Here is a 16,746-nt window from a genome sequence, read left to right on the forward strand (position 1 = left end):
CCTTTGGACGGGTTCTTCCCATTTGTGGTGGGGCCGCCCTCCTGGGGTCTTTTCGGGAAGCATTCCAGCATCTCCGCTGTGGCCTGGTACTTTTCCACAGCTTCCACGGTCCGATCAGCCGTGGTCAAGGCCTGTTGACTGATGAACCGTTTTTGCCTCATAAGGCAGGGCGCGTAGGTAACGATCCACCACAACGGCCTCCACCACCGCCGCTGCTGCATTCCTCTGCGGATCCAGCCATTTCCTTGCGATTCGGACAAGTTCATGCATCTGCGCCCGAGGAGGTTGGTCTGGTTGGAAGGTCCAACTGTGAAAGCGCTGGGCCATACCAAACTTTGTGAGTCCATATCTGCTGAGGATCTCAGACTTCAGGGCATCATAGTCAGTAACCTGGTCAGGGCCCAGGTCCCGGACAGCATTCAGCGATTCTCCGGTTAGAAAGGGGGCTAACAGACCAACCCACTGTTGCTTGGGCCAGGCTTCCCTAGTGGCCGTGGCCTCAAATGCATGCAGGTATGCCTCAATGTCATCGGTAGCTCCCATCTTAGATATAAAGTCACTTGCCTTTATTGGGCGGGTATTTTGGACAACCATCTGTCTCTGCAACTGCAATTCCTCTGCCTTCAGAAGGTTGGCTGTCTTTTGCTCCTCCAAGAGAGCCACGGTTGCTTGCATCTGGGCTTGCTGGCCAGCAACAAGGGCTTTCAATATGTCCTCCATTTCAGTCGGCGGGGAGCCTACGGCCAACTTGGAAAACTGGGTGATCAAACCTTCGGTATCCTCCTCTGACATGCACTATTAACGCTTGAGCGTGCCTGTATTCTCCACCATCTGTGATGTCACGAGAGGCTACACAGCTTTCAGCAGGATTGCTCAAGTAGTGCAAGGAGACCAGGTTCAACCAAAACAAGGATTTTATTAAAGGTCTTGGGAAACTAACGAAAGTATAACACAATACTGTTCTCTGGTGGCTCTTAAGGGCTAACAGTTCAGGGATGTCTCTTCCACATCCAAAATCATACCTCTCCCTCGCCCAAATAACTTTTCCCCAGTCTTACTGTCTTCCACGTTGCAGCTAGTGGCCAACCCAGCAAAACGTCCTTCCAAATGTCCCACACGTATTCCCACAGGTGCATATATCCAAAGGTGAGTATTTCCCAAAGGTAAGTATCTCCAAATCCTTATATTCCTCATGGAAGTGGACGTGCAGCACTCTTGTCCTCCAGAGAGCCCAGCCTGGAGACCGTGTCTCTTCCCTTCCACAAACCTTCAGCTCATCAGCTCCTAATTGGTTTCAGCTGCGTGGGAAGATTGGCCATAGAGGGTTGGAGTTCCCGACCATACCAGCAGATGGAGCCATAGCTGTCTGGGTTTGCAGCCACCTCAGGGGGATGTAACGTCCCTCCAGGACACAGCCTCTCGTGACATCACAATACATACAAAAGGGATGTAACCCAAATAAAGAGCGAGGTGTAACCTCTACACAATACACGGTACTCACGAGACCAACAGACATGGGACAATAATCGCCAAGGACAATGGGGAACAGAGGGCACATAAATACACATACTAATCAGGGGGTATCATGTAGTAACCAAAAAAGTGTTAAACAAATCAAAATATATTTTATATTTGAGATTCTTCAAATAGCCACCCTTTGACAGCTTTGCACACTCTTGGCATTCTCTCAACCAGCTTCACCTGGAATGCTTTTCCAACAGTCTTGAAGGAGTTCCCACATATGCTGAGCACTTGTTGGCTGCTTTTCCTTCACTCTGCCGTCCGACTCATCCCAAACCATCTCAATTAGGTTGAGGTCGGGGGATTATGGAGGCCAGGTCATCTGATGCAGCACTCCATCACTCTCCTTCTTGGTAAAATAGCCCTTACACAGCCTGGAGGTGTGTTGAGTCATTGTCCTGTGGAAAAACAAATGATACTAAGCCCAAACCAGATGGGATGGCGTATCGCTGCAGAATGCTGTGGTAGCCATGCTGGTTAAGTGTGCCTTGAATTCTAAATAAATGACAGACAGTGTCACCAGCAAAGCATCCCCACACCATAACACCTCCTGTTCCATGCTTTACGGTGGGAACTACACATGCGGAGATCATCCGATCACCAACACCGCGTCTTATAAAGACACGGCGGTTGGAACCAATTTGGACTCCAGACCAAAGGACAATTTGTCCATTGCTCGTGTTTCTTGGCCCAAGCAGGTTTCGTCTTCTTATTGGTGTCCTTTAGTAGTGGTTTCTTTGCAGCAATTTGACCTGATTCACACAGTCCCCTCTGAACAGTTGATGTTGAGATGTGTCTGTTACTTGAACTCTGTGAAGCATTTATTTGGGCAGCAATTTCTGAGGCTGGTAACTTATCCTCTGCAGCAGAGGTAACTCTGGGTCTTCCATTCCTGTGGCGGTCCTCATGAGAGCCAGTTCCATCATAGCGCTTGATGGTTTTTGCGACTGAACATCAAGAAATGTTATGTCTTAAAGTAATGATGGACTGTCATTTCTCTTTGCTTATTTGAGCGGTTCTTGCCATAATATGGACTTGGTCTTTTACCAAATAGGGCTATCTTCTGTATACCCCTAACCCCTACCTTGTCACAACACAACGAGGAAGAGCTCGGATTTGTTGTTTTGAAAAGTTAGTTGTTTTGAAAGCGTCCCGCGACACAGTTGGCATCAGTTGCTGGGATTCCTAGTCTCTGTCCAGTCATCCTGCCGGCCAAGGGACGGATCTGAGGAGCTATTTGGCGTTGCAGCTAGCCTAGCTGCTAGCTATCAGCATATCAAGCTAGAAGGGTTTTCTTGAGGGCTTGAATGCAGCCCGCGACGCGTTTAGCCATTGTGGCTGGGACCGCAGATTGTCCCGGGTTTGTGGCTGTCTGGATCCCTGCTGTTTGTTGTTTTCAATCTTCCCTGTGACCTGCCCTGTCTGGTACTGCGAGGACTAACAGCGTAACCTACGTTGCCAGCTACCAAGACAAAGACCAAAGCCGGCAGGAGTACCGTTACGAGGACAGTGGTGTGTCTCTATCACACGTGAAGGATCTTTTAAACGAACAAAAATAGTTCTACAAGCAGTTGTTACAACAACAAGAAAATAGCTTCAAGTGCTTTGTCCAAATACTGGTGGATTCAACTAATAAAAGAATGGACGACCTGACCAGAGAGGTCCAGGAACTAAAGAACAGTTTGCAGTTTTCCCAGGGTCAGCTCGATGAGTTGAAACAGGAGAATGGCAAGATGTGTGTGAATGATAACCATGATAACAATGACGGATAAATCTCAAGGGACAATCAAGGCGTAACAACATGGTTGTGGACGGAATTACAGAATCTCCACATGAGTCTGAGGACAAAGTGAGGGAAATTATCTCTGAGAAATTGAAGATGGACCACAGGAAGATTGAGGCGGAGCGCACCCACAGGACTGGAAAACCCACCACCGGCCCAGGTGACAGCCCCAGGCCGATAGTGGTGAAGTTCCTGAGGTTCAAGACAAGGTAGCTGTTCTGGAAAGAGCCAAGAACTTGAGAGGAACGTATATATCATTTCTCAATGAGGACTATCCTGAAGCTGTGCGCCAGAAGAGGAAATAACTTATCCCAGCAATGAAAGCTGCCAGAGAGCGTGGGGACATTGTTTAAATCCGCTATGACAGGCTCACTGTGCACTCTCCCTTCCAGAAGCCTGGAAGGGATGAGAGAGCCAAGCCTATGCGTTCGTAGCTTCAACCCCACAGCACACACACACACACCAATTGACTGCTGAATGTATATTTTTTCTCTTGCTTTGTTTGCTCTTTTCAGTATTATGTCTTCTTTGATCATCTACCCAGGAAAGGGCTGAAAATAGCCGATATTAACTTGCTAACATCAGATAACATTCATATATTAGCAATTTCTGAGACTCACTTAGATAATTCATTTGATGCTACAGCAGTAGCAATACAAGATTATAAGATCTACAGAAGAGACAGAAATGCTTATGGGGGAGGTGTTGCTGTGTATATATATATATATATATATATATATATATATATATTCAGAGCCATAACCTGTAATGCTTAGAGAAGATTTATGTCAATTGTTATTGAAGTGTTGTGGTTGCAGGTTCACTTGCCACATCTAAAGCCTTTTCTTTTGGAGTGTTGCTATAGGCCAACAAGTGTGAACAGTGTATCTAAATAATGTGTGAAATACTTGATAGTGTACAGTGCCTTGCAAAAGTATTCATCCCCCTTGGTGTTTTTCCTATTTTGTTGCATTACAATCTGTAATTTAAATTGATTTTTATTTGGATGTCATGTAATGGACATACACAAAATAGTCCAAATTGGTGAAGTGAAAAAAAAGACTTTTTCAAAAGATTATAGAAAATTAATAACGGAAAAGTGGTGTGTGCATATGTATTCACTCCCTTTGCTATGAAGCCCTTAAATAAGATCTGGTGCAACCAATTACCTTCAGATGTCACATATTTAGTTAAATAAAGTCCACCTGTGTGCATTCTAAGTGTCACATGATCCGTCACATGATCTCAGTATATATACACACACCTGTTCTGAAAGGCCCCAGAGTCTGCAACACCACCAAGCAAGCAGCACCAAGAAGACCAAGGAGCTCTCCAAACAGGTCAGGGGCAAAGTTGTGGAGAAGTACAGATCAGGGTTGGGTTATAAAAAAATATCCGAAACTTTGAACATCCCACGGAGCACCATTAAATCCATTATAAAAAAATGGAAAGAATATGGCACCACAACAAACCTACCAAGACAGGGCCGTCCATCAAAACTCACGGCCCAAGCAAGGAGGGCATTAATCAGAGGCAACAAAGAGACCAAAGATAACCCTGAAGGAGCTGCAAAGCTCCACAGCGGAGATTGTAGTATCTGTCCATAGGACCACTTAAAGCCGTACACTCCACAGAGCTGGGCTTTACGGAAGAGTGGCCAGAAAAAAGCCATTGCTTAAAGAAAAAAATAAGCACTCCCCAAACATATGGAAGAAGGTACTCTGGTCAGATGAGACTAAAATTTGAGCTTTTTGGCCATCAAAGAAAATGCTATGTCTGGCGCAAACCCAACACCTCTCATCACCCCGAGAACACCATCCCACAGTGAAGCTTGGTGGTGGCAGCATCATGCTGTGGGGATGTTTTTCATTGGCAGGGACTGGGAAACTGGTCAGAATTTAAGGAATGATGGATGGCGCTAAATACAGGGAAATTCTTGAGGGAAACCGGTTTCAGTCTTCCAGAGATTTGAGACTGGGACGGAGGTTCACCTTCCAGCAGGACAATGACCGTAAGCATACTGCTAAAGCAACACTCGAGTGGTTTAAGGGGAAACATTTAAATGTCTTGGAATGGCCTAGTCAAAGCCCAGACCTCAATCCAATTGAGAATCTGTGGTATGACTTAAAGATTGCAGTACACCAGCAGAACCCATACAACTTGAAGGAGCAGGAGCAGTTATGCCTTGAAGAATGGGCAAAAATCCCAGTGGCTAGATGTGCCAAGCTTCTCGAGACATACCCCAAGATAATTGCAGCTGTAATTGCTGCAAAAGGTGGCTCTACACAGTATGACTTTAGTTATGCATGCTCAAGTTTTGTTTCACACAAAAATAATATTTTCCATCTTCAAAGTGGTAGGCATGTTGTGTAAATCAAATGATACAAACCCCCCAAAAATCAAATTTTAATTCCAGACTGGTTTTCATCAAGCTGTCCGCTCAAGAGGAAGCTTCTTACTGTACCAGTGCCTGTAATCTGGTTCAGGTTATTAAATCAACCTACCAGGGTGTTTACAAACACTACAGGAACAAGATCATCCATATGTATCAATCACATTTTTACTAATACTGTAGAACTTTGTTCTAAAGATGTATCCGTACCCATTGGATGCAGTGATCACAATATAGTGACTATATCCAGGAAAGCCAGTTCCAACAGCTGGGCCTAAAATAGTGTAAGAGATCATACAAAAGATTTTGCTGGGACTCATATGTGGATGATGTAAAAAAAAATATTTGTTGGTCTGATGTGATTAATAAGGAGCATCCAGAGCGCACTTGATTGACATTGTATAAAATTGCTTCTTCCAATTATTGATAAACATGCACCTGTTAGGAAACTGACTGTTAGAAATGTTAAGGCTCCATGGCTTGATGAGGAATTGAAAATCTATATGGTTGAAAGAGTTGGGGCAAAAAGATTGGCTAATAAGTCTGGCTGCACATCTGACTGGTTGACTTACTGCAAATTGAGAAATAATGTGACTAAATTCAACAAAAAGAAGAAGAAACTGTATTATGAAGCCAAGATCAATGATATAAAGAATGATGGAAAAAAACTTCAGTACTTCAAATGAAATTATGGGCAGAAAGACAAATTCAACTCCATCATTCATCGAATCAGATGGCTTATTCATCACAAAACCATTTGATGTTGGCAATTATTTTAATGATTACTACATTGACAAAGTGGGCAAACTTAGGCAGGAAATGCCAACAATGAACAGTGAGCCATCGTATTCATGCATAAAAAACAAATAATGAAAGAAAAGCATAGCAAGTTTGAATTTTGTAAAGTTAGTGTGGGAGAGGTGGAAAAATTATTGTTATCGATCAATAATGACAAACCTCCTGGCATTGACAACTTAGATGGAAAGCTACTGAGGATGGTAGCTGACTCTATAGCCACTCCTATCTGTCATATCTTTAATCTGAGCCTAGAGGAAAGTATTTGTCCTCAGGCCTGGATGGGAAGCCAAAGTAATTCCGCTACCCAAGAGTGGTAAAGCGGCCTTTACTGGTTCTAACAGCAGACCTATAAGCTTGCAAACTGTTGAAAAAAATGGTGTTTGACTAAATACAATGTTATTTCTCTGTACACAAATTAACAACAGACTTTCAGCATGCTTATAGAGGCCACTCAACATGTACAGCACTGACGCAAATGACTGATGATTGGTTGAATTAAATTGATAATAAGAAGATTGTGGGAGCTGTACTGTTAGATTTCAGTGTAGCCTTTGATATTATTGACCATAACCTGTTGTTGAAAAAACGTACAGTTGAAGTCGGAAGTTTACATACACTTAGGTTGGAGTCATTAAACCTTGTTTTTCAACCACTCCACAAATTTCTTGTTAACAAACTATAGTTTTGGCAAGTCGGTTAGGACATCTACTTTGTGCATGACAAGTAATTTTTCCAACAATAGTTTACAGACAGATTATTTCACTGTATCACAATTCCATTGGGTCAGAAGTTTACATACACTAAGTTGACTGCCTTTAAAGAGCTTGGAAAATTCCAGAAAATGATGTCATGGCTTTAGAAGCTTCTGATAGGCTAATTGACATAATTTCAGTCAATTTGAGGTGTACCTGTGGATGTATTTCAAGGCCTACCTTCAAACTCAGTGCCTCTTTGCTTAACATCATGGGAAAATCAGCCAAGACCTCAGAAAAAAAATTGTAGACCTCCGCAAGTCTGATTCATCCTTGGGAGCAATTTCCAAACTATCTATTAATGTTCTGTATTATGTCATGTTTCATGTTTTTGCAACAGCTAATGGGGATCCTAATAAAATACCAACTGATTGGCTCAAACGCAATGCTGTCATCAAGGCAAAGGGTGGCTACTTTGAAGAATCTCAAATATAAAAAATATATTTTGATTTGTTTAAACTTTTTTGGTTACTACATGATTCCATGTGTTATTTCATAGTTTTGATGTCTTCACTATTGATCTAAAATGTAGAAAATTGTACAAATAAAGAAAAACCCTTGAATGAGTAGGTGTGTCCAAACATTTGACTGGTAGAGTATGTTTCATGCATATACATTCAAACAAACACCATCACAAATAGGGTTTCACCATTTATTGAGCATGAAGACAAATAGCAAAGGTGTCTCAGGCAGTATTTCAGGTATCTAAATATAGAGTAATCTACCAATCAATGTATATCAAGTGCCGTGGAGGGCACAATCCTACAATGTAGCAGAGATGACAGCTTTACCATCTATGCAAAAAGCCTGGGCCTCTGAGACTGTAGAACTGTCATCAACACATGCTTCAGTATTACCCCTTCTCTCGAGGAGCATTTGTGAGCCCAGGCCCCATAGGCGTATCGAAAGGATCCCACCCTGGTCACTGATGTAGCTGACCAATGTAGAGAGAGACAAGTGCCTTAGCACAAAGCAATCTAAATCTTGTGTGGTCCAGAGACAAAAACCTGGGCACCTGATGGGGACAATATAATTCTCACCATGGCATGTTACAATAGTAAAATAATCTGTCACCTGTTAAACTGATTATACTTTGAATTTAGTCTTTGAGATCTCAAACAAGCACGTACGTGTATCTGTAGTTGGTGTTCTTCAAATCTAAAATGCACTAGACCCACACAAAAAAACAGGCAAATGCATCTTTTTTTAGTGGGTTTTGTCTTTGCATTTTGGAATATTTTTTATTCTGTACAGGCTTCCTTCTTTTCACACTGTCATTTAGGTTAGTATTGTGGAGTAACTACAATGTTGTTGATCCATCCTCAGTTTTCTCCTATCACAGCCATTAAACTCTGTAACTGTTTTAAAGTCACCATTGGCCTCATGGTGAAATCCCTGAGCGGTTTCCTTCCTCTCCGGCAACTGAGTTAGGAAGGAAGCCTGTATCTTTCTAGTGACTGGGTGTATTGATACACCATCCAAAGTGTAATTAATAACTTCACCATGCTCAAAGGGTTATTAAATTTCTGCTTTTTATATTTTTACCCATCTACCAATAGGTGCCCTTCTTTGCGGGTCATTGGAAAACCTCCCTGTTCTTTGTTTGAAATTCACTGCTCGACTGAGGGACCTTACAGATAATTGTATGTGTGGGGTACAGTACTGAGTGGCGCAGTGGTCTAAGGCACTGCATCGCAGTGCTAACTCTGCCACTAGAGATCCTGGTTCGAATCCAGGCTCTGTCGCAGCCGGCCACGACCGGGAGACTCATGGGCGGCGCACAATTGGTCCAGGGTAGGGGAGGGAATGGCCGGCAGGGATGTAGCTCAGTTGATAGAGCATGGCGTTTGCAACGCCAGGGTTGTGGGTTCGATTCCCACGGGGGGGCCAGTATAAAATATATATATATATATGTATTCACTAACTGTAAGTCGCTCTGGATAAGAGCGTCTGCTAAATGACTAAAATGTAAAATGTACAGAGATGGGGTAGTCATTCACAAATCATGTTAAACACTATAATTGCACACAGAGTCCATGCAACTTATCAATGAGACTTGTTAAGCACATTTTTACTCCTGAACTTATTTAAGCTTGCCATAACAATGGGGTTGAATACTTATTGACTCAAGACCTTTCAGCCTTTCATTTTTAATTAATTTGTAAACATTTCCAATAACATAATTCTACTTTGACATTATGGGGTATTGTGTGTAGGCCAGTGACACAAAAGCTCAATTTCATCCATTTTAAATTCAGGCTGTAACAACAAAATGTGGAGGTGTGAATAAAGAGGTGTGAATAATATTAAATAACATTTCACAAAAGGAAATACAGTAGCTGCTGCTAACTTATATATCACCCCGACATAATGTTATCTTGACACTGACAACGTTGTTAAGGAACAGAATCTGACCCTGGAATCCACATACTAGTGATAAAGTAAAGACATCTCCATATAAGGATATTGACCACTCCACCTGGGGAAAAATCTCTCCAGTTCCATGAGATGTCTGTATTTTCATTGGTTGGATTGAGATGTAGAAGCCGTAGTGCTCAAATAAAATATATTTCAATCACTTCTATGTAATTTGTTATATTATTTGGGACTTTAAAAACTTAAAATTGAGGGGCTCCCGAGCATCGTCCGGGTTAGGAGAGGTTTTGGCCGGGGGGGCTTTACTTGGCCCATCGCGCTCTAGCGACTCCTTGTGGCGGGCCAGGCGCCTGCAGGCTGACCTCGGTCGTCATGTGAACGGTGTTTCCTCCGACACATTGGTGCGGCTGGCTTCCGGTTTAAGCCGGAGGGTGTTAAGAAGCGTGGTTTGGCGGGTCATATTTCGGAGGACGCATGACTCGACCTTTGCCTCCCGAGCCTGTTGGGGAGTTGCAGCGATGAGACATGATCGAAATTGGGGAGAAAAAGGGTGTAAAATACAATTACAGGAAAAATTAAAAAAATGAAACTTTGCTATTGCAACCTCTTTGCAATAAGGAATTGAGACCAAAATCTCAAGAGAAGTTTCAAGTGTTTATTACCAAGGATGCCATCAGTTGAGTGCATACATTTAGAAATTTCACAACACATCTTATACTCTTCCTTTCTTTTGGTCACCACCCTCTTGTAGGTGTCACCTTGCCAGCTATAGATTTTATGACCCCAATGTGTTTCCCTTCTCTCCCCTGTGGAATGTCCCTGGTCCTCTCTTTGTTTAGCTAGATGTCAGAATCACAACCCACCCTGTCCCTGGTCCGAGGCAATTTCCTCTTATCTGATTATGTCAACCTTTCCAAATTAGCATACACACAGTTTCATGTCCTAAACTCCATTAATACTCACAGGATACAAACAAACTACAGTTTAACTTGAAACATGTTACATTTTAACAGAATCCATCAACTTAAAATCATAATTGTAGTAGAATTTGAATTTCCCTGTGGATTCACAATTATTTAGGGGAAAACATGTATTTGAGCATCTGTAGCAGCCTAGCAGGGCTAGATTATTAGGTTTGCATTAGCGGACACATCTTTCCTGAGATCTGTATTAGGACAGCTGTCATCCCCCCCCCACAGCGGCTGACTAGCCGTTCAGTCTAGCGGGCTGGGTAGCACAGTGGTCTACGGAGAGCTGAGTGATACGGAATGTGGGATGGAATGCCTGGTGGTGTTGTGTTGGTCTGTGGACACCAGAAAGATGCAAAACCCCAACATTTCTCAGAGGGGTGAGTCCTCCCAGCATGAAAGTCACATGCAGGCAGACAGACAGGCATGCAGACTCACCCAGAAGAGGAAGTTGAATGTGAATAGGAGGTACTTCAGACAGACGGTCCCGCATGCTTCCTTCTTCTCGTCGTACGCTGTCGCTGGTGCCCCCATGCTGCAGGAGAAAGAGAGAGGTGGGTTTGTTAACTTTATATCGGCTGGTGACTCTTTTAGGGACAGTTTCCCGAACACAGAATAAGCCTATTTTTGCTATCACAGATCATTCGGGCAATTATTAAATAAAAACTTTATTTGAGGAAGGATGCTTTTTGCATTCGTACCACAAACCATTATTGAGAAAATCCCTTTTTAGACCTATACAGGCCTCCTTTAAGGCCTCCTTTAAGGCCCTATGATCCGTGAGCCATACATGGTAGAGTAAAACATCTTGGTGTGACAATACTTCTTATAGTGTGCTCTAAAATATGGAGTATGTTTATATTCTGAAGGAAAAAAAATGTCACATTGATTTATTCAACATAAAAATGATTATTATTAATATCTCAGAAGTACCCTTTTTGATTTAGCTTGTTTTTTTGACATATTGTTTGGACCAATATACTGTAGGGTATAAGTGTACCTAATAAGCCAACCAAAATCAAATTTTAAATATTTCTAACATATACTGGCCTAATTTTGATTAAGGATTAATTTCTCATGTGAAGTTGTGTGACTTTACTTACAAAATGATTTAATAAGACACAAATATTTGATACAAATATGTGGAAAAGTCTGCAATGGGCTTAACGGGTACCCCACGTACCCTTTAAACCCATGAGTGTTCCAAATAAGCCCACCTCTTAAATAATCCATCTGAATTCATTTCCATATGTTCAAAATTTACAGACAGACATTTATGTAAAATGTGATTATATTCTAAAGTTATTAAAATAAACTGATCATTACTATTCATCATGAAAGTAGCACTCATAACAAGGTCCAATCGTATCCACAGAGATCAATGTGGACTTAGGCTTTTGTTCTTGCCATCCAGTACACACCTGATTCAACTAATCAACAAATCATAGATTTCAATCAAGTCATGATTAGTTGAATCAGGTGTGTTATTGCTTGGTTAGAGAAAAAAACTGGATAAGAAGCCATACAAAGACCATAACAGATACAACTTTCAATTAATTAACTGAAAGCTCATTCACTTTTGCTGTACTGCTATTCTTGTTAATTTGTTCAACTTGTCTTCCTAAAGACTATCTGAAAACAGTTCCAAATCTCCCTCTCTACTGTTGTATTACAAAGGTACTGTACAAAGGTAAAAACAGAATCAACTGGATGAATGAAGGATAACAATATGACAATGCCCCCACCCAAAAGTGCACGAGTAGTCGCCCAATAGTCATCTTCTTGTCCCTCATTTGTTTGCATGTTTGTCCACCACTTGTAGGTCTTCTAACTCCGATATCCCTCAAGGCTGATCTTATTCTTCTCTCTCTGCATCAACTACTACCTGTCCACTCAAAATGATATGGGGAAGACTAATTAATCAGACAAACTGATCTGAAATCAGGCTTATATGTGCTTGTGCTCCATGGTGCTACAAAATTCAAAAGGTTTTAAAAAATCCAACATTTTGTAACAAGGGCTCCGCATTGACATGACTGGTTGACAGTAGGTGGGGGCGGTAGGTCTTGTATAAACACAAACTCACCTTCTTGACAACTTCCTTAACAACAGCTCTGCACTGCAAGAAGTATGAATGCCCTGACTTCTGCTTAGGCCGTATCACCGTAAATGCAGCATGGCCAAAGCAGATGTCGGATTGACCATGCTGCGCCTTTAACTCAACAGTCAAGTCCAGACCTGCCCTCTCCTCACCCTCCTGCCAGCCTTCTCTCTCTCCCACACACACAGGCCGTACCAGAGTGTACTAGTCTAAGCCTTCTGTGATACTAATATAAGAGCGTTCTCTACTGTAATTTCACTGCCTTCTCTACACCGCTCATGCACTGACACACACACCATTGCATTAATACAAATGCAAGACAGCCTTCTCTAGCCTACTGTAACACAGCAAGTCAACTTGGCCGGTCAGCCTGGGGAAGAGGTTACATAGCAAGAAACAGCTGTGGAAAGAAGATGTATTTGCATTGTGCTGTACTGAACTGTTTGGAAGGGCTTATATTCACTATAACACTGATCACAGCAGCATCATGTGTTGTCATGCTGCATGATCTGACCATTACTGTCTTATACTATGAGTGCAAATTTTATTCATGCGACAAATAACATATTTGGATTTATGTTATAAAGGTAATATCTATAACATTATCTCTCTATATATGAGATCAGAAGTTGGCCTGAACATATATAGTCAACACCCCAATGAGTTACACGCTTAGTCATTGAGTTCATTCGTGTCTGTGGATGCCCTTTCAAGTGGGATGAGGAGTATAAAACCAGTGAGATCATACAGAGTTTATATCCACAGGCAAAAGGAGGGCATGGTCACCAAAAAATACCTCAAATAAAAAAACACTATGATCCAGATAGTATTATTTTTCAACCAGCGTAGGTCACACATGGCCGACAACAATGATGTGGGCATGAGGGCATGAATAGGACTTGCTGACAATAACATCCCTATTATACTCGTGTGTCTCCAAAAACAGGAAATGTTATACGTACAGTAGCCAAAGCTATTTCTTGTAGAATACATTTTCTGGCATCTAATATAGAGAACTCCATATGCAGCAACTCATTAAGTAAGTTCACCATGCTTACATTTGGCATTAGTAAACAATGTAGCATTTTGGCATTCATCAATCATTTGTGGTTTTACAGTGTTTGTAGGCCTATATTTGTGTGGGGGTCTGTCTACTGAACCTGCCCTGTGTCTGTTGACCATCTGTTAGGGTGGACCCCTTTAGTGTGTTCCTGTCAATTAAATTCAGACAAACCTTTGACAGGAACTCATCATTGTATTATGTACATAAATGGTGCTGCTGAGTAAAGAAAACTGTGCACAGGAGGAGCACAATGCGCTAAAGAGGTCAAACTTAAATCCCAAATCTGAGACATACAAAATCATAAAGGCTCTTTCAATAAACAGGGTTCAACACTTTGAAAACACACATGAATGTTCACATTTTGAACACTGAAATCACCTTTTTCCTTAAAGCTTAATGGAATCGTCTACAGCTCAATACAAGACCGCTGACAACCAGACATACCACAGCTGTCTGATATAGGCTCACAACTTACCCCCAATGAGTAATCACTGACTTGTCTCCTGTGCATGACAGATCATTAAAGTATTTGAAGGCCTTGAACCCTTTCAGTTCAGGGCATGTTTAGAACGTGACAGAAGAAACCATCTTCCTTCACATTTGTATACTTTTATATTGGCTATAGGCCTATATGTGTTTAGTCAAACTATTATTAATTAGATTAATGATAATTAAAAAACATCATAATTAATGCATGGGTTTTGGGGTATTTTGCAAACGACTGGCACCATATTTATTGTAGTGTTCAATAGTTTGACAACAATTCCAAACATATTTATTTTGATGGGGGTTGTAGGGAATTCAACTGAAACACCTTATTGAAACTGCTAAAAGGTGAATTCCTCTCGCTCAGTATTTGCCTATGTCAAGCATACCCATATAATGATGCAGTCACCACCATGCTTGAAAATAAGGTGGCAGTTACTCAGTGATGTGTTGTATTTGCCCCAAACATAAGGCTTTTTTTGCAGTATTACTTTAGTGCCTTGTTGCATACAAGATGCAAGTTTTCGAATATTGGTATTCTTCTTTTCACTCTGTCATTTAGGTAATGGTAACATCCCTGAGCAGTTTCATTCCTGACTGCGGCTCAGTTCAGTGGGACGACTGTATATTTGATGTGTCTGGGTGGTTTAATATATAATCCACAGCATAATTATTAATTGCTTAAAGAGATATTTAATGTCTGATTCGTTATTGTTATCGATCTACCAATCACTGCCCTTCTTTATGAGGCTTTCGAAAAGCTCCCTGGTCTTTGTAGTTTAATCTGTGCTTGAAATTCAATACTTGATTGAGGGACCTTACAGATGTTGTATGTAGGGGGGACAGAGGAAGAGTTAGTCATAAAAAAATAATGTAAACCCCTATTATTTCACACAGAGTGAGTCCATGTACCTTATGTGATTTATTAAGCCACATTTTACTCCTGAACTAATTTAAGATTGCCTAAACAAAGGGGCTGAATACTTATGCAACGACTATATTTCAGTTATGAATTGTGTATTAATCCCCCCAAAAAAAAAAAAATATCTTCCACCTTGACATTACAGTATTGTGTGTAGATTGTTGACAAAAAAAATGACAATTATATATATTTTAATCCCACTTTGTAACACAATTAAATGTAAAGCATTATGAATACTTTTGCAAGGCACTGTAATTGACCGTATACAAATGTAAGCAAGATTTTAAATGTTAATGTTTTAGTCAAATATTATATCTGTTTGGGCTTCTTGCGGTCAATTTGCAGCCCTCGAATTATTTGTAATTATGTTCCGGCCCCCTGACCATCTGCTCAAGGAAAAAATCGTGCCGCGGCTTAATCTAGTTGAGTATACCTAATCTCAGCAGCTGACTGCATATCTCCGATTCACAAAGAAAATAGAATTGCTGTGTTCCTGTGAGCTAACCTAGCCTACATGCTAGCTAGACAACAATCATTTCCCGCAGTAAAAGGTTCAAATTGACATTTTAACCCTGCTTGGTATCACTAAACCAATAAATAATTAAATAGGTTGCCTTAGAATCCAAAACGGTACGTTTAAATGAACTTTTCTGTAAATTGCAACATTGTTGCTGTCGAACATGCTAATGTGTTACAAAGTAACAAGCTTGAAGCCGCTGCTCAGTACCTACCTGCGGCTGTGTTGTTACGAGTAGCAAGGCGTTGATGTATCCAAAATAACAGATAGAGATGTTTAAAACTCGTTTTTGGTCGTTTTCATTCCGAACTCTATTTTTCAGGGATTCCTTCAATACACCAAACCAGAGAGGGGGAAGCGCAAAATGCTAAACTAGTGAGTGGCTAGTCTACTGTAGGTCGTGTCGACTCCACCCAATCACTTTGATTTTTTTCTGCCCTGTGGCGCAATAGAACAGTTCTGTTCCTGGTTGCTGCTGGGCAATTCCATGGACATGGATTTGCGCCGAGGCAGATTTTTCACTTAAATGTATGTCAAACAAAAACCATTGGTTTCAAAGTTTAACAAACCATAGGCTACAACTCTATGCACAAGGACTAGTTTTAATAATTTACACTGGAAATGTTACATAAACAACACATTTACTGGAAGAACTGTGTAGATGCAAAAAATTTTTACAGAATTTCAGTCAAATCACCCTCCATTCTGTGTGTCCATGTTTTCTGAAAATGTTGTTAAATATCTGCTTAAGATTCAAGGATGTCTGCAGAAAGAATGGGGTGTCAGCTGGCTATGACATTACATTTTGACTCTATTTTGCTTATTGAACTACAGTTAGTGAACAGGATTTACACCAGGTAACAGAATTGCAGTAACTGAATTTAATCATGGTTCCCTGATTTGTACACAGAAATGCATAATTATGGATATGAACGTCATTCTCTTCATGGTGATGTATCCTAAATAGGTACATAAAGGTATAAATATGCAATATCCTCCTTTGCATATTTGGGTATTATTCTGCACACTGGCTATTATTTTAATGAGCTTTGCCCCCAAACCAGACC

The 16,746-nt window shown here is 41.2% G+C and overlaps 1 protein-coding gene across 1 annotated transcript in view; it reads right to left on the reverse strand.

Annotated features, from left to right (window-relative positions):
- The window catches only part of LOC121534851 (CD151 antigen-like), a 56,244-nt gene extending 40,138 nt beyond the window's left edge, over window positions 1-16,106 (reverse strand). The window contains exons 1-2 of the mRNA XM_041841441.2: window positions 15,894-16,106; window positions 11,029-11,125 (exon numbers count right to left, since the gene is read on the reverse strand). Coding sequence (XP_041697375.1) covers window positions 11,029-11,124 — 96 coding nt within the window. The 5' untranslated portion in view covers window position 11,125; window positions 15,894-16,106. The remainder of the gene's footprint in view (window positions 1-11,028; window positions 11,126-15,893) is intronic.
- Between the last annotated feature and the right edge of the window lie 640 nt (window positions 16,107-16,746).

Source organism: Coregonus clupeaformis, chromosome 21, assembly GCF_020615455.1.
Source record: "Coregonus clupeaformis isolate EN_2021a chromosome 21, ASM2061545v1, whole genome shotgun sequence".
NCBI classification, from domain to species: domain Eukaryota; kingdom Metazoa; phylum Chordata; class Actinopteri; order Salmoniformes; family Salmonidae; genus Coregonus; species Coregonus clupeaformis.